This window comes from Salmo salar, chromosome ssa23 (assembly GCF_905237065.1).
Source record: "Salmo salar chromosome ssa23, Ssal_v3.1, whole genome shotgun sequence".
Taxonomy (NCBI): domain Eukaryota; kingdom Metazoa; phylum Chordata; class Actinopteri; order Salmoniformes; family Salmonidae; genus Salmo; species Salmo salar.
Window position 1 is genome coordinate 33,407,711 of NC_059464.1, and position 19,525 is coordinate 33,427,235.

The 19,525-nt window shown below is 43.1% G+C and overlaps 1 protein-coding gene across 1 annotated transcript; it reads right to left on the reverse strand.

The window, feature by feature from the left end:
• Window positions 1–5,405: 5,405 nt before the first annotated feature.
• On the reverse strand, window positions 5,406–18,773 carry LOC100195363 (RGM domain family, member A). Its single transcript, NM_001140392.1, is given in 4 exon segments — window positions 5,406–7,108; window positions 10,263–10,351; window positions 10,353–10,775; window positions 18,615–18,773. Coding segments are annotated over 4 exon segments (1,305 nt in total). The 5' UTR covers window positions 18,709–18,773; the 3' UTR covers window positions 5,406–6,409.
• Window positions 18,774–19,525: the final 752 nt, after the last annotated feature.

Here is a 19,525-nt window from a genome sequence, read left to right on the forward strand (position 1 = left end):
GCACCTTCATGCAATACTGACAAAAAGTACAGTATGAAAATATACCATGTCTTAGCTAGACACAGGAAAACAAACAAATATGTTATCACTGACTTGACAAATTGGCCTGTGTAGTAAAAATCTAAAGATAGGCTATTTAGTGACAGAAACTGTATGGCTGGGACACTACTGTAATGAATGGAGGAAGAACATTTTAAAGAGCAGTGGGAAAAGGGAGGACAAAAAAAGTAGAAGCACTGGCTCATGAAATAAATTGGACCAATTATAATAAAGTGTGGCTCTTGGTCAGTGTGCAAGCCCGGCAGTTCATCTTTATTACAATCAGTTAATGAAAATCAATCCCCCTCCTGATAAACTCTTATCTCCACAGCCTTTGCGCACCCCGTGTGCAGGGACATAATAAATTAGGGTAATATTGCCTTTGATGAGGGAGTGAATTGCAAATTATTGTAACTTTCCAAGATTTATGATGCAGATGCCGAGTGGGGATTTTCCAGGCTCTGGGATGCAGAGGTGCCATTTGTTAAAAGTTTAGTGACACAGCCTCATAACAGAACTATACACAACTGTCCAGGTAATCTCTACTGTGTATTGCCTTACTGTACAGCAGTGCAACTACCACTGCAATAGCATGAATTACTTCTTGCATAGGATGGAGGAACATCCTTTTTATTTTACACAATACAGTGAATAGAATGCACAATAGGCCTGCTGAAAGACACAACCCAGGGGAGGGTATACAGCAACATAAGCGGTTACTTAGAGTTGTGCATCAGCAGTTTTTCTCTTGCTATTTCAGTCACTAACCAGGTTTCCATCCACAGTTTTTCTCTTGCTATATCAGTCACTAACCAGGTTTCCATCCACAGTTTTTCTCTTGCTATGTCAGTCACTAACCAGGTTTCCATCCACAGTTTTTCTCTTGCTATGTCAGTCACTAACCAGGTTTCCATCCACAGTTTTTCTCTTGCTATGTCAGTCACTAACCAGGTTTCCATCCACAGTTTTTCTCTTGCTATGTCAGTCACTAACCAGGTTTCCATCCACAGTTTTTCTCTTGCTATGTCAGTCACTAACCAGGTTTCCATCCACAGTTTTTCTCTTGCTATGTCAGTCACTAACCAGGTTTCCATCCACAGTTTTTCTCTTGCTATGTCAGTCACTAACCAGGTTTCCATCCACAGTTTTTCTCTTGCTATGTCAGTCACTAACCAGGTTTCCATCCACAGTTTTTCTCTTGCTATGTCAGTCACTAACCAGGTTTCCATCCACAGTTTTTCTCTTGCTATATCAGTCACTAACCAGGTTTCCATCCACAGTTTTTCTCTTGCTATGTCAGTCACTAACCAGGTTTCCATCCACAGTTTTTCTCTTGCTATGTCAGTCACTAACCAGGTTTCCATCCACAGTTTTTCTCTTGCTATGTCAGTCACTAACCAGGTTTCCATCCACAGTTTTTCTCTTGCTATGTCAGTCACTAACCAGGTTTCCATCAGCAGTTTTTCTCTTGCTATGTCAGTCACTAACCAGGTTTCCATCCACAGTTTTTCTCTTGCTATGTCAGTCACTAACCAAGTTTCCATCTACAGTTTTTCTCTTGCTATGTCAGTCACTAACCAGGTTTCCATCCACAGTTTTTATGCGAGTAAAGTCACACCATATTAAAAATAATAACGACAGCTGTGATGGAAACAGCAAGTTTCGGTACAATTTTATAAATGGCGATAGATAATTTTTTCCTTCAACATGGTGGGATCTTTTTGTGTATTTAAAATGAATTATGAGAGAAAATGGCGGTGGGAATGACTTTTGCGCAAATGTTGATATAATAACCATCATATCGAAGTAAACTTGGAGTCACGTGATGATATGCTGTGTGGTCCTGCCCTTATCAATCAAATGTATTCATAAAGCCTTTTGACAAAACTATTGGTAGAGTTGAAAATGTGATTTATTTTAATCCGCAGCAATTCAGTTTGGTGGAAACATACCACTGGTGGGAAAATTCACATATTTCCTTTATGCGGATTTTAGAAGAATGGCAATAAAATCTGTCGCCAATTGGATGAAAACCTAGCTACTGACAGACACTCAATTAGTCATGTCAGGTAACAATTTTTTGATTGGTAGTTAGTCTAGCCAGTTATCTAAACTTGTAGTAATCATGGCCGAATACCAACCGGTCATGCAGGGCATGTGGCCCTGACCACCAGGGGGCCCATATTGATTTTGTTGGTCATTGTCACTCAAATATCATATTAACCTGGCATAAACAGGGTTGGGGAGTAACTGGTTACAGGTAATCAGTTGCACTTAATCTGATTACAAAAAAACATGGAACAGTAATCAGTTACATTACCAGTAAAAATATTGTTATCGGATTACAGATACTTTTGGAAAACTGCATTACTTCTTGGATTACTTTTAAATTCAGAAATTATGTCTGAGAAAAAAATACATTATGACACCTTTCTGTTTCTTTCTCAATGACATTCATTTCAGCAAAAAGGCGCAGTTTGAAGTTTTTTCCACCTGAGCGAGTCTGACCACAAGTCAGAGAGCACTATGATGACAACAAATGCGTTTAATGGATCTTTTTTTGTCTTCTTCTAATGCCTCTTAAATGGAAAGGAATCCAAAAGAATACATGTAATCAGATTACGATACTGAGTTTGGGTAATCCAAAAATGATGTTACTGATTATCATTATGCACAGCACACTAGCTACCTGCCACTGATTCATGGGAAAACAGGACGAGTTGTGATTTAATAGGCCATGAAAAACATGTAAAGAATAATACAAACTTGAGAACTACCGATACTTGCTGCTGTCCACAAAGGTAGCTGAGCTATGAAACAGGAGTTTCACGCTCTCATATAATTAACTATTTACTCCCTAAATGTAAAATGATTGAAGAGAAAGTGCTTTTAAAAAAGATTCTCAGTGTCCACAGTGAATCTCAGCATTTTTGCCTTTACAAATTGCTTGGAATAAATTGCATACATTGAGAGTCTTGCACCATGTTTTTTAGTATAATCTTGACTGAAGATAATATCACTATACCAACAATAACTTCACCAGTCTAATATTTAAATAGCACTACAATGCAAAGTGACTTGACATAGAACATTCTGTTGACCTTGTATAATACGGAACTCTATGTCCTTATCAAGGCAAAGTCATTTTCAACCTTGTATAAAAACAGCCATCAATCTAACTCTTTATCAATCAAGGAGAAGACTCACATAGCACTATCTATTTATCTTGCCAACTGCTCTGTTAATATCAAATTAATTTCTCCGTCGAGAGTATCAATCACTCAAGGGTTTGTTCTCAACTCATTAGCATTTTAATTGTCCTTGTTTACAGGGGAAAATGAAGGGAGACTGGTTGTAGAGGGTGGGTGATGGCCAATCTATATGGCTGAAATGTACAAACCCACTTATGTCAATCCTTTACATAACGTAAGTCTACATATTTGTACCATTCTGAGCATGCAGGATATCTATTCTAAAGGAACATGTTTTTTCAAGAAAAACATTTTTGTAAACGTATTTATTTATTTTTATCTTCTAACCTAATTTGTGTACTGGCTTGTCAGATGTTTAAATGTTTCAAGTTTTCACTATTCTGAGCCCACATGTCAGTTTTAATGGCAGTAGTCATGCTGTCACTAGTTCTCCCAGATATGAATCAGGACTGAATCTTCAGTTTCTTTTACACCGCTAGGAAAATTGAAATTTCATCTCCCCCACCATGTTCACAATCAAAGAACAACATGGACAGTCTTAACCCATCTATTTATGGAATGAAAAATGATAAGGCAACTGAAGTGGGAGGGTTGACAAACGTCATAAAAACAGAAAGGACTGTATAGTGCAGAAAAATAACCATTAAAGCGTCAATTGGACCCATATAGCCGTCAGCATGTTAACTAGTGCTCTGCCTGCTCGGCTGCCAAGACAAGATATCTTGTGACAGCTTTTACAACCCGACACAATTGACTCCCTTCATATTTCTTCCCCTCAGATGATATAAAAAACAAGGGTGATGAAGCAGGCACCCCAAAAACAAAATGATTTAGGGCAACTGACGCATTTCATAATTTCCCTGCCCGTCTCCATACCCTTGTGACTCATTGGAGTATCATCTGAAATGTGCATACTAGTATACAGCAGACAATGTGAGAATATGGCTTAGCCAACATTGCAAAATGAATAAATACTGGAATAAAACACAGCCAGGGCATGCTGACTAGCTAACTGGGAACATTTATGTATCTAACAATGTCCTGTGCTGTCTGTGGTGTATTTATTGTTTTTAAAATACTGTCAAGCAAAGGCCAAACCTTGTTTAAAGCCTAGTCTGGCAAACTAGATCAGATTCACTAGCCAGCTCAGCAGTAAGCTAACATTTACACAGAGACCACACATAAACACCCCTTACTGCTGCACACACACACGCGCATGCACACAAAGAAAGTAGAGCCAGATAGAAGCAGTTAGTTTGGGGACTCTTGAGGAACCTGGCAGGGAATCGGTGGGATAATAACCATGGCATGTTCTGTATGCAGGAAGAGGGCACCTATAGCCTACAGACTTGGAAAACTTGGATTATTACCATAATATAACCATTGACTATGCTTCTATGAATGGTACTTTCAGAGTGCTATACACACCCTTCTGTTAACCATATTTTGTAGTTGCCAGTTCAGGAATAGCCTATAAGCCCCTAACAAAACAAACAAAATGAGGTTCTCTCCTCGCTTGGAGAGAAAACCTTGTCCCTCACTATTTGTCAAATTCTAAATTATTTGGCATAGATCTTGGCATAAATTTAAAAAAAAAACACTAGTTACCCGATTGGCTTAAATCTAAATTAATTTCAGAACTGCTTAAATGTAGATCTCCATTTAATCAACAGGAAAGTGGGCTGGACGGGCTAGAGGGAAAGCCATCAATATCTCTGGCTTGTCAATCTGTGGAACAGGCTCCAGTGCGCAGCAGAAATGTGTTATATTTTCTGTTGGCAAGTACATCCCTTCCACACGGTCCATGACACAAATGTTCCCCTCGTTCAACACAACCTGAACACCTAATGCCTTCATTTTAAATATATGCAGGGTGTTTTTCGAAAGTGTTTCACTTTATCCGAAACTGAGAAGTGGGTCTTATCCATCAGTGGTACAAAGGCTGTGGCAGTGACATTTTCTTATGGGTTTTATCCCACAAATTATAGGCATTTTTATTAGTTTCACTCAGAAACAGTCAATGGCCTATGGTAAATCCAAAATGCAACCATTTAGGAAAACTCAGAGAATTGACAGATTTACACTAGCAAAACCCATCTAGTGCAGTAGACAGCATTGAAAGGCGGATGGAAAAATACCAAACAAACTAAGCCCTGGTGTCCAACACTTTTTAATATGGAAAATGACAGATAAGGTAAAACACATATTAGTTAACTTTTCATACAAGAATTTAAAAATACCTAACTAACCACAACAATAAAACATATTACACTTAAAACATCTATACACAGGCAAATGTACACAATATAAAACACATATATACACTCTTTCAATATATTATTATATAGAGATTTTGTTTCTTTACCTTTAAAAACTGGAAGCCAAGCAGCTTGAAGAGGGAGTGTTTCACCTAACTGATAACTATCACACTTGGATGCAGTGAAAAATACTGAGAATATCACACTGAAACCAAATACATATGGATAGGTAGTATTTTCATTTAGTTGTTGGATCATCCCATTTATGAAACATACATATTTTCAGTAAATATGACAACACAGAGGAACTAAATGTGGAGTGTTAACTGTTAGGTGCCAAATGATGATACTGTAAAGATATTGTGTCTTAAATTTCCACAAAGGTCTCTGCACTATAATAGACCATTTTCACCATCTTAAGCCTGATAGGCCTACTTTCTATGATTATGATGTCTGGCAGGGTTGTGTGCATCGTGACGTATTCCCAACAAACATGAAATATTTACAAAGATTTTTTTTGATAAGCTGCCTTACATCCAGGCTCACAGACGACAACAACAGTGTTATGATGAATTTCACATTTCAAGCATCCTGTAACTGTCTTAATCCAATTTACAAACAGTGTGAAAATGGAAAGAGCATTACGCACTTAACCGTCGACAGATCCCACATGATTGCGTGCATTCAGACTCATACTCAATTAAGTGGCAGATGCTGGCAGCCATCATGTATATGGGGGACAAGAAGCACTGGGATCCTTTTTGAGTGTTAAATCCTTCAAATGGTTCAGTGGCAGGAAAAGAACCACAACATTCACAAATGCAAAAGAAAAACATCTCTGACCTCTAGGTACTCTGTCCTCAAGCTGGGGTCACTTCAACTTTGAGTCCTATTTTCCCTTTACATAAGCAGCAGAACCAGGAGCAGGAATGTGACCAGACTGGGGGTGGCTGTAGCCAGCATGTGTGGCCCCCCTCTGTTGAGTTGGACACGAGGAGTCCTCGGAGAGTTCTGCTTCAGTTTGCTGGGAGGAAGGGCCTTCAGATCCTCCAGGGCCCCGTAGGCTGCCATGGAGAACTCAGGGTCCCCCGTGGTGAGCAGGTCAAACACACAGGAATGGAAGTACACGTCCTCCACCTGCAGGGTCTCCCTGCACTTGGCTGTGGCGTGCTCCACTGTGTAGGTCTGGTGTGGGGGCAGGAGGGGCCCCACCTCAGGGTTAGACCCGGAGCCTGGGAGGCGGGGGTGAAGAGGCTGGCGCCCCAGCATGTGCTCCTTGATGAGCTCGTTGCGCGGGCATCCGTGCAGACAGAGCTGCAGCCCACTGTTCTCCTCAGAAAAGTCAAGGGTGTCCTCCGGCATGCGGATGGCAAAGGTAAGGTAGCGGCCCACACTGCGCACTATGATGGACGTCCCAATGTAGCGGGCCTGGATCTTCACCAGGCGGCCCCCGGAGCCGCCCTTCTCTACGATCCATAGACTGCCCCCCTCCCCACCACTCCGCGTGCCATCCTGGAAGGCAGAGGGTAGGTCCTCTGTGGTGGCCTGGTACACCTTCTGCTCCGTACAGCCATGGTACGACTTGAAGATCACCGTTATCTGAAAGATGCAAACAAAGAGATGCCAGTGAATGAAAGTCTGTTCCTGATTTAATTGGAGGCAATTCAATTAACGTCTACCCTTCTACTCTTTCAATAGTACTGCATGAAGGTGAAATCTGTTAAAAGTTGTGTCCTGCATACCGGTACACAGATTACTAATAGGTCTACTAAGCAGCAGAACCAACAGAAGCATTCAATAATGTAATACCATGTTGAGCCACAGTATGTCAGCAGGACCTTCACTATTTATGACAAGGGGAACAGTTCATTTCAAAGTTTGAAAACCCAAATTCCTGTCTTTCTCTTGGAAAAGGTATAAAACTATTGTGTAATCTGAAGGAAGGAAAGCACCGTGAGCAGAAATATTCATTATGCTCTTTATTTTTCAGTAAATATGGACTAGAAAACATCACTAACACATAGATGATGTCTTGGCCCACCAATTTAGAGATAATCAACCCCAAAGAAACAACTAGGCCTACTCAATATGTGCCTTCTAAAACAAATATCAATGTAAATGTCATAAACCATTGCATATGTATGGCTTCATACTTTTTCTTGAGAGAGTGCAGGATCAAACAAACCCAGCTGTCTGATAGGCCCATAAATCCGAAATACCTTCCACTACAACTGCCACAGGGTCTGGACTACTCTCTGACAACTCTGGAGCCCAGTCTGGATTTTTTGTACTAGGCCGACATTTCTTCAAAGCTGTTCGTAAAAGAGGTGGCTATGGTTAACTTTACAGTTAAGGGGATACTGTTTTTGATGAACGATTTCCTTTCTGTACTGTAAGTTGAAAATGACCCCCAATTCAAGCAGACGGTGGGGACATGCGGGTGTTGGCACCGGCACCCTGACTTACAGCTTTGTATTTTTCCCCTCATATGCACTCCAAACTAATTTAAATAGTTGGGTCTGAAATCTGCTCAAACGGTTCTCTCTTTAGTAGTGTTTGGCTTACTTTGAAAACGCATATGCAATCTAGCGAAGGTTATTTACTAAAATCCTTGAGGTTCATGGATTTCAACAAACTCTGATATGAAAGAAACTTGCAGACCACAGTCAGTATAACTTTGTTTTTTATAGAATCTAGCCTATATGATTTGGCCTAGGCCAATTTCTATTGGTCTTCTCAGAGTCTGGCTAGTCCAAAACCCAATCATTGGTGCTGTTGCTTGTAATTCACATGAGCTGAAAATAACAGTACTGATAAAAATAGATTCTCTTAGAAAATAAGCAAATGTGGCAAGGTGGGCTAGCACTAGTAAAATCGATAGTAGGCCTACTTTTTAGTGTCTACCAAGTGTTGTATTCATCTAGTGCATATCTACAAATAATACGTTGAGCTCCAAGTATGGCTATATTTATACTGAAGACCAAAGAACCAGACTTAAATTCAGACTTCAGGGATCAGATTCTATTAAGAAAAGCCAAACTCAATCAGTAGAATCAAAAATATGCTGCTTCTACCGAACAACTTCTTTATCTTTCCAAATAATTCCATATTTACACAAAAAGATCTGTTAATTATTTGACTAGAGAGCTGAAAAAGGTTATCCAATTGTGGGAGAGGAAAATGTTTGAGCAAGCGTTAATCCCTACCATATGACTACCCATGTGTTAAAGGTAAAGCGCTCAAGCATGTCCCTGATCCAACCCCACTAAATGACCCAGTCTTTCCACTGGTGTCTGGAAGAGGAAGGTCAGAGGTAGGGTCTCTGGAGGCAGTAGAGACAGATTGAATCCTAACTTGAGATAATATTTCTATATATTGAACCATCGTGCCAATCTCCCTTTGACTTCAATGTATGACATACAGTACCAGTCAAAAGTTTGGACATACCTACTCATTCAACGGTTTTTCTTTATTTTTACTATGTTCTACATTGTAGCATAAGACATCAAAACAATAAAATAACACATATGGAATCATGTATTAACCAAAAAAGTGTTAAACAAATCAAAATATACTGTAAATTTTAGATTCTTCAAAGTAGCCACCCTTTGCCTTGATGACAGCTTTGCCCACTCTTGGCATTCTCTCAACCAGCTTCATGAGGAATGCTTTTCCAACAGTCTTGAAGGAGTTCCCACATATACTCAGCACTTGTTGGCTACTTTTCCTTCACTCCGTCGTCCAACTCATCCCAAACCATCTCAATTGGGTTGAGGTCGGGTGATTGTGGAGGCCAGGTCATCTGATGCAGCACTCCATCACCCTACTTATTGGTCAAATAGCCCTTACACAGCCTGTAGGTGTGTTTTGGGTCATTGTCCTGTTGAAAAACAAATTATAGTCCTAAAAATCTCAAATTTGGACTCATCAGCCCAAAGGACAGATTTCCACCGGTCTAATGTACATTGCTCGTGTTTCTTGGCCCAAGCAAGTCTCTTCTTATTATTGGTGTCCTTTAGTAGTGGTTTCTTTGCACCATGAAGGCCTGATTCACGCTGTCTCCTCTGAACATTTGATGTTGAGATGTGTCTGTTACTTGAACTCTGTGAAGCATTTATTTGGGCTGCAATCCGAGGTGCAGTTAACTCTAATGAACCTTTCCTCTGCAGCAGAGGTAACTCGGTTTTCCTTCCTGTGGCGGTCCTCATGAGAGCCAGTTTCATCATAGCGCTTTATGGTTTTTGCAACTGCACTCGGTGTTATTGACGTTTTCTGGATTGACTGACCTTCATGTCTTAAAGTAATGATGGACTGTAGTTTCTCTTTGCTTATTTGAGCTGTTCTTGCCATAATATGAACTTGGTCTTTTACCTAATAGGGCTATCTTCTGTATACCACCCCAACCTTGTCACAACACAACTGATTAGCAAAGCTGTCGTCAAGGCAAAGGCTGGCTACTTTGAAGAATCTCAAATATAAAATATATTTTGATTTGTTTTAACACTTTTTTGGTTACTACATGATTCCATATGTGTTATTTCATAGTTTTGATGTCTTCACTATTATTCCACAATGTTTAAAATAGTAAAAATAAAGAAAAACCCTTGAATGAGTAGGTGTGTCCAAACGTTTGACTGGTACTGTACATTAAAAGTTCAGGTATCTTTGTTATGATTGAGCCCTAAGTTTTTCAGTGTTTTAATGACATTACTGTCAGTAACATGACCAGATGTGAACCCATAGCACAGCTTACCTTGCTGGTGGCGGTGGCACTGGAGCCCAGGACAACAGGCACGTTAGTCACCTGCACTGACAGGTAGCGGTTATCGATGAGAGGCCATGCCCCCCTCCACCTTGCACGTCTGGAACTCGTCGCGGAACGTCCGCAGGTGCGGGTCCCCGAATAATCCACAGTGGGCGTACTTCTTCCCCTGGCCTGCGGGGCCCAAAGCCAGCACACGGCTCTCGTAGTCGCATAGCTCGGACACGGCCGGCCTGGAGGTGCTGGTGGCCTTGGCCGAGGAGGTGGGCCCGTCGCTGGAGCAGTTTTGCTGGGAGAAGAGTTCCTTGATGCGGAACACAGCTGAGTGGTAGACCAGGTCGCCCCTGCAGCTGCGCGCCGTGCGTCGGGTACACAGGGCGTAGGCGCGCAGGGCGATGCAGTAGTCCACATCGGACGGGGAGTCCTCTTGGAGACCACTAGAGGGTGAGGTAGAGGCCACGTACTCCGCATTGCAGCGCTGGATACGGCACTGCTGGCAGTGTGCTGTGGGGAGGGAGGAAACAGTAGGCAGGTGCTACATGTTTATCATCGCTAAAGTTGCCAACAACCCCCAATAACAGGTGATCAGAAACATTAGGGGGAAAGTACTTTGTTTAGAATTTGAACCATGTGTAAGTCAAAGCGAAGATATAGCTAGGCCTAGTTCATGGTAGTGTATACGAATTAGAGGTCGACCGATTAATCGGAATGGCCGATTAATTATGGCCGATTTCAAGTTTTCATAACAATCGGTAATCGGTATTTTTGGCCACCGATTTGACGATTATTATTATTTTATTTGTTACACCTTTATTTAACTAGGCAAGTCAGATTAAGAACACATTCTTATTTTCAATGACGGCCTAGGAACGGAGGTTAACCGCCTTGTTCAGGGGGGATTCGTTTTTGCAACCTTCCGGTTACTAGTCCAACGCTCTAACCACCTGCCTTACATTGCACTCCACGAGGAGCCTGCATGGCAGGCTGACTACCTATTACGCGAGGGCAGCAAGAAGCCAAGGTAAGTTGCTAGCTAGAATTAAACTTATCTTATAAAAAACTATCAATCTTAACATAATCACTAGTTAACTACACATGGTTGATGATATTACTAGTTTATCTAACGTGTCCTGCGTTGCATATAATCGATGCGGTGCCTGTTAATTTCTCATCAAATCACAGCCTACTTCGAGAAACGCGTGATGATTTAACAAGCGCATTTGCGAAAAAAGCACTGTTGTTGCACCAATGTACCTAACCATAAACATCAATGCCTTTCTTTAAAATCAATACACAAGTATATATTTTTAAACCTGCATATTTAGTTACTATTGCCTGCTAACATGAAATTGTGTCACATCTCTAGCGTTCATTGCACGCAGAGTCAGGGTATATGCAACAGTTTGGGCCGCCTGGCTCGTTGCGAACTAATTTGCCAGAATTTTACGTAATTATGACATAACATTGAAGGTTGTGCAATGTAACAGGAATATTTAGATTAGGGATGCCACCCGTTAGATAAAAGACGGAACAGTTCGGTATTTCACTGAAAGGAAAAAACTTTTTGTTTTCGAGATGATAGTTTCCGGATTCGACCATATTAATGACCTAAGGCTCGTATTTCTGTGTGTGTCACGTCCTGGCCAGTATATAAGGTTAATTGTTTTGTAGTTTGGTCAGGGCGTGGCAGGGGGTATTTGTTTTCTGTGGTTCGGGGTGGTGTGTTTTGTGTAAAGGGTGTTTGATTTAGTAATTCCGGGTTTTGGTTTATGTTTAGTAATTCTATGGTTAGTCTAGGTTGTGTGTTTCTATGTTTGGTTGATTGGGGTTGGGACTCTCAGTTGAAGGCAGGTGTTGTCTATCTGCCTTTGATTGAGAGTTCCATATATTAGGGTGTGTTTGTATGTGTGATTTGTGGGTGATTATTCTGTGTATAGCCTTGTGCCTTACCAGACTGTTTATTTGTCGAGTGTTCGTGTTTTGTTATTTTGTATGGTCATTTTCGAGATTAATTAAAAATCAAGATGAGCATTCACGTACCTGCTGCGTATTGGTCCTCATTCACCGACAACAACTGTGACAGAATCACCCACCACCAAAGGACCAAGCAGCAGAGGAAGGAGCAGACGGAGTTCGAGTTGGACTGGCGGGAGAAGTGGACTTGGGAGGAAGTTCTGGACGGGGCCGGACCCTGGCATCAGGCTGGGGATTATCGACGCCCGCAGGGGGAAATTGAGGCAGCCAAAGCAGAGAGGCGGTGGTACGAGGCCAAGTACGCGCTGAAGGAGAAGCACGAGAGGCACCCCCAAGAAAATTTTGGGGGGGCACACGGGTAGTTTGGCTAGGCGTAAGAAGAGCCGGAAGCCAGCTACTCGTGGTTATATGGAGGAGCGTATGGGGTGGAGAGCACTATGTTTCGCTGAGGAGCGCACTATCTCACCCATACGCACGCATAGTCCGGTGCGCGTTATTCCAGCCCCTCGCAGGTGCCGTGCTAGAGCGGGCATCCAGCCTGGTAGGAGGATGCCTGCGCAGCGCATCTGGTCGCCGGTACGCCTCCGAGGACCAGGCTACCCAACTCCCGCTCTACGCACGGCTACCATCAGGCCCCTGCACAGCCCAGTCTGCCCTGTACGAGCACCCCGCTCGTACAGGGCTACTAGTTCCATCCAGCCAAGGCGGGTTGTGCAGGAGGTAAGATCTAGACCGGCTGTGCGCCTCCATAGCCCTGGGTTTCCAGCTCCTGTCTCTCGTGCGGACCCGGAAGTGCGTCAACCCAGTCCGACTCGTCCTGTTCCCGCTCCCCGCACTAGCCTGGAGGTGCGTGTACATAATCTGGTAAGCCCAGTACCAGCACCACGCACCAGGCTACAAGTGCGTCAACCCAGCCTCGCCAGTCAACAGTCATCGTCAGAGCTGCCCGCCAGTCAACAGTCATCGTCAGAGCTGCCCGCCAGTCAACAGTCATCGTCAGAGCTGCCCGCCAGTCAACAGTCATCGTCAGAGCTGCCCGCCAGTCAACAGTCATCGTCAGAGCTGCCCGCCAGTCAACAGTCATCGTCAGAGCTGCCCGCCAGTCAACAGTCATCGTCAGAGCTGCCCGCCAGTCAACAGTCATCGTCAGAGCTGCCCGCCAGTCAACAGTCATCGTCAGAGCTGCCCGCCAGTCAACAGTCATCGTCAGAGCTGCCCGCCAGTCAACAGTCATCGTCAGAGCTGCCCGCCAGTCAACAGTCATCGTCAGAGCTGCCCGCCAGTCAACAGTCATCGTCAGAGCTGCCCGCCAGTCAACAGTCATCGTCAGAGCTGCCCGCCAGTCAACAGTCTCGCCAGAGCTGCCCGCCAGTCAACAGTCATCGTCAGAGCTGCCCGCCAGTCAACAGTCGATCGCCAGAGCTGCCCGCCAGTCAACAGTCGTCAGAGCTGCCCGCCAGTCAACAGTCGTCAGAGCTGCCCGCCAGTCAACAGTCGCCAGAGAGGTCAGACTGCGCTGAACTGCCGGAGAGGCCAGACTGCGCTGAACTGCCGGAGTGGCCAGACTGCGCTGAACTGCCGGAGTGGCCAGACTGCGCTGAACTGCCGGAGTGGCCAGACTGCGCTGAACTGCCGGAGTGGCCAGACTGCGCTGAACTGCCGGAGTGGCCAGACTGCGCTGAACTGCCGGAGTGGCCAGACTGCGCTGAACTGCCGGAGTGGCCAGACTGCGCTGAACTGCCGGAGTGGCCAGACTGCGCTGAACTGCCGGAGTGGCCAGACTGCCCTGAACTGCCGGAGTGGCCAGACTGCCCTGAACTGCCGGAGTGGCCAGACTGCCCTGAACTGCCGGAGTGGCCAGACTGCCCTGAACTGCCGGAGTGGCCAGACTGCCCTGAACTGCCGGAGTGGCCAGACTGCCCTGAACTGCCGGAGTGGCCAGACTGCCCTGAACTGCCGGAGTGGCCAGACTGCCCAGACTGTCCCGAATTGCCAGACTGCCCAGACTGTCCCGAATTGCCAGACTGCCCAGACTGTCCCGAATTGCCAGACTGCCCAGACTGTCCCGAATTGCCAGACTGCCCAGACTGTCCCGAATTGCCAGACTGCCCCGACTGCCCCCCGGCGATGCCAGAGTGGCCCGACAGCCTGGAACGGCCGGAGCCAGAGCCACCTCCAGAAATAGGTGGGTTGGGGAGGGGGGGTGTAGCACAGTGCCGTCGTTGACGGCAGCCACCCTCCCTTCCCTCCCTTTAGAAAAGGGGACTTTTGTTGGTGTTGCTTGGGGTTATTTTTTGTTAAGGTGCTTCTGGGGTAGCACCTTTAAGGGGGGGGTACTGTCACGTCCTGGCCAGTATATAAGGTTAATTGTTTTGTAGTTTGGTCAGGGCGTGGCAGGGGGTATTTGTTTTCTGTGGTTCGGGGTGGTGTGTTTTGTGTAAAGGGTGTTTGATTTAGTAATTCCGGGTTTTGGTTTATGTTTAGTAATTCTATGGTTAGTCTAGGTTGTGTGTTTCTATGTTTGGTTGATTGGGGTTGGGACTCTCAGTTGAAGGCAGGTGTTGTCTATCTGCCTTTGATTGAGAGTTCCATATATTAGGGTGTGTTTGTATGTGTGATTTGTGGGTGATTATTCTGTGTATAGCCTTGTGCCTTACCAGACTGTTTATTTGTCGAGTGTTCGTGTTTTGTTATTTTGTATGGTCATTTTTGAGATTAATTAAAAATCAAGATGAGCATTCACGTACCTGCTGCGTATTGGTCCTCATTCACCGACAACAGCCGTGACAGTGTGTTTATTATAATTAAGTCTATGATTTGATAGAGCAGTCTGACTGAGCGGTGGTAGGCACCAGCAGGCTCATAAGCATTCATTCAAAAAGCACTTTTGTGTTTTTTTGCCAGCAGCTCTTCATTGCGCTGTTTATGACTTCAAGCCTGTCAACTCCCAAGATTAGGCTGGTGTAACCTATGTAAAATGGCTAGCTAGTTAGCGGGTGCGCGCTAATAGCGTTTCAAACGTCACTCGCTCTGAGACTTGGAGTAGTTGTTCTTCCCCTTGCTCTGCATGGGTAACGCTGCTTCGAGGGTGGCTGTTGTCGATGTGTTCCTGGTTCGAGCCCAGGTAGGAGCGAGGAGAGGGACGGAAGCTATACTGTTTTACTGGCAATACTAAAGTGCCTATAAGAACATCCAATAGTCAAAGGTATATGAATAGCGTATAGAGAGAAATAGTCCTATAATTCCTATAATAACTACAACCTAAAACATCTTACCTGGGAATATTGAAGACTCATGTTAAAAGGAACCACCAGCTTTCATATGTTCCCATGTTCTGAGCAAGGTACTTAAACGTTAGCTTTCTTACATGGCACATATTGCAGTTTTACTTTCTTCTCCAACACTTTGTTTTTGCATTATTTAAACCAAATAACCAAATTGAACATGTTTCATTATTTATTTGAGGCTAAATTGATTTTATTGATGTATTATATTAACTTAAAATAAGTGTTCATTCAGTATTGTTGTAAATGTCATTATTACAAATAAATAAATAGAAAATCGGCCGATTAATCGGTATGGGCTTTTGGTCCTCCAATAATCGGTATCGGCGTTGAAAAATCATAATCGGTCGACCTCTAATACGAATGTGTTTTGTGTCTCAACTCTTTGTAAGAATGAACATTGATAATGAAAAAACTGCTTAACACAACTGTAACCACCATATAATGAAAAAAAATGCCAATAGAAATCACTCTTATTAGTTTGTTCACGGCCTAATAACTTTGCTATAGTGAATTTTCAGGGTTTAAACACATCAGCTGTACAGCCTAGCTACATGCAGCAGGACAGCCAAACCTTTCCACCTATGGAGTTTACGTCAATAAAGAGCTCATTAAAACCCAACTACACCAGCCAGCCCACACGGGAATGGTCAGTCTCAACCTATTTCCCTCAACTCACCCTCACTGAAATAACACAGTGCTTCACTGCTGGAGGAAGCCAATCTGTGTAGTTTGCTTAAGGGTGTTGAATATGGTTTGGCTGTTGCTGGGTCAATATGGGGGGCATTAAGGAGCATGGCACATGACCACTGTATGCGAGGCAGAATTCAGACCCAAAAGGTACTGCACAAAGAGCCGTGCTTGTTCAGCATTGAGCAACAGCTGGCCAAGGATGTTGGGATTGTATAAATTTGGCACTTCCTGTGTGAAGTTATTACTCAGTACTGTGCATCTGCCAGTGAATATGTTGGGGGCGACAAGGAGACTATGTATTCCAATGTTTGATGTTTTGAGAATATTATAGTCTTATCTTGAAGCTCTAGATGCCAGGTGCATTTGCATTACATCAACTTATTGCCTGTGCAAGTGTCATAAGATGTCACAGACATAACACACACATAAATAAACAGCCTCAATAAGACTGAAAACTGAAACATAAACCATTTTTTATTAACATCTGACATAGGCTAATCAACAAGTCCTCCAAACTGTTCTAAAACCAAAGGGCATGATGAACTTGCCAATAATAAAAATATTGAAATATTTTTCCCAGACAGTCCGAAAAGATCCTTGGTTGCAAACTGTGTGAATACATTCTCTAGTAACTGAAGCCCACATAAGTCTTGGCAACTGTTAATCAAAACTGAGATGAGTGTGAGAGGTCAACTCAGAAGCATTCTACCATCCCTCGTCTGATTTCCGCCAATGATCTCCCTGCAAGCACTGGGGTCACTGAGCTCGGCTATGATTGTCCATTTTTGACAATCGCGGCATATAGAGCTATAAACAACCATGGTTATCCCTATAGGCTCTTTATGGCCAGCCTTTGACAAGAGGCAATGTGCGGAAAACATGGGAAAGGATTAAGAAGAGAATAGGACGAATTTGCATTTATAACAACATATTTCAATAGGCTTGAGAACAATTTAAGGGAAACAAAATAAACTGAACTAATCTGTGGAATAGAGGTTGGCTTTACCTGCTTGCTGTTTCATTACAGTATGTAAACAAGGCAAGCATGGCATATCCAGTTTAATAAGAATTATCATCATCCTGCTATGTACATGAATACACTCAAAATGCACAATAACCATGTCATAGCAGTCTACCACATTATGGGGAAGTAATAATTTAACTGGGGATGATTAATGGACAATGAATATTCCATGATTATTATGCTGAACTACATTGAAAATTATTCAACTATCACTAACAACATAGTGCAATGCGTAAACGTCGCTAATTGAAATCCATTCAAATAGATTTCATAGCGCCCAACTGTATGTGAAGTTTATCTAATGGTCTATGGAGAAAAGCATCAACGCCTTACACATTCACGTCTCAACGCCCCATTGATTTGTTGACCTTCCCATTTCTACCACTCTTTTGTGAGTGAAACTTGTGTTTGTAATATTATGCAGTTTTCAAAGACCTGCAAATGTAATTTAAAGTCAAAAAGCTAATCACCACGCATACACACTTTGTTTCGTTAGTTAGATGCATGTTTTGGTAACAAAGCATCCAAACGTCTGACGATGTATGGCGCATGCACACAACAAAGCTCAGGCCAAAAAAATGTCAAGTTACTGTACGATGGACACATTCAGAGGCCGAGAAGTCTGACACCATGCCATGCATGGTAACAAATTAAGCATGAACAAAACACCATCTAACGTTTCATTTTGCAAGGTAAACTAGTCACGGCATTAACAGCTGGTTCGCGTGTTACGTGTTAAAACGTATTAGCAATTTGTTGCTACTTTCTACAAACAACATGTTTGAATACAACGTGAATAGGTTATCAAGCCAAATGCTAACGATCTTTATTAGCGGACTTCTACAAGCTCGAACTTTATTCAAGACTTTGTGTGTGAATATAGTATCGATAAAGTATAACTACGATCGTGAAAAAAAAATACATAAATGAAGACTGCTCGTGATTAATGCTACTTGACGGATTTAGCGAATGTAGCTAAAAGTTCGACCGAAGTAGCTCGTGTTGTCTAGCTAGCTAACTAGCAACAGCAGCCTGTTGGTTCGCGACGATGGCTGCTAGCTAGCCTGGTATAGGCCAATGACTACCGTTAGATTTGAAGGTCTAGGCACACAGCAAAAGACCGCTGATTACCGATTTAACTTGTAGCTATTTACTGTTACTATAACTACATGCACATAAATATACTGTAAACAAAACACACTGCCATATTTTAGTTCCTAAATATTTAAGAAAGCGAGTGTTTTTGTGAACAAGTCTCGCTCATCTCGCACCATTTAGCACAGCCAAGAAAGTTTTCCATCATCCATTCGGGATGCGGGGAAAATGTTTTGCATGCACACAAGAGAACATATATGAATGTTGCCTTACCTGGTCTGAGCAGCAGCGAAAGTAAAGCCATCGTAAAATGAATATAATTCCAAAGCTGCCGCTTAGCCAAGTTTTGAGGTCCGCTTCTCCCCATGCCAATCCATTCAGTTAGAATGGAGTTCTTCGACTGATGCTCATCGACGCTATAGCTGCGGGAAATTAGACAAAAATTCGTATATTTTCCCTGCGCTGTCATTCAAAAGGGGTCTAGTCTTCAGGGCGGCTCTACGTGGGAGGGGTCTAACAGAGTAGACGGGGATCAGAGGTGGTTGTTCGCCAATGAAACACTAATTATTCGTTAACCACTTGATATTTACATAAGCGGTTTGTGGCAATTATGGAACATTGGGACCAAGCCAATGGAAAGTGTTTCTAAAGACAATGAAGGCGGTGCAAAATATTGTTGTGTAGTATTTGGGAGGGAGTTAAAATAATAAGTAGCCGGTCAGGAAAGAGTGATGATGCAAATTATAGTTTTTCTCACATCTAAATACAGCATGATTTTTTGGCAGCCAACGTGATTTAATCTCAAGCCTGAAATAGTGAACCTCTTTCTGGGGAGAGTTTGAGATAGGAGTTGTAGCTCTGTCCACATAGCATGCCCCTCTGCAATATAACGCATTCAGCTGTGGCAGTTGTCCTGTTTGAGCTCCCTGGGTCTCAACAGAGCTGCAGAGCAAATGGCCCAATGCAAACAATCGTGTTGTTTCTCTGCTCTAAGCATTACATTACTTTCTCCACCTGCTGAAGAAAATTCTCACCCAGGATGACAATGGTGTCATTAATGTCTAGCTTTGCTATTCATGCTAGGTGTTACATGGTAGTAAACGACCCTAGGTTTGAATACAGATGTGTCACATATATCAGCATGAATGCATGAAGGGAGTGAGCTTCAAGATACTTTTGTCACT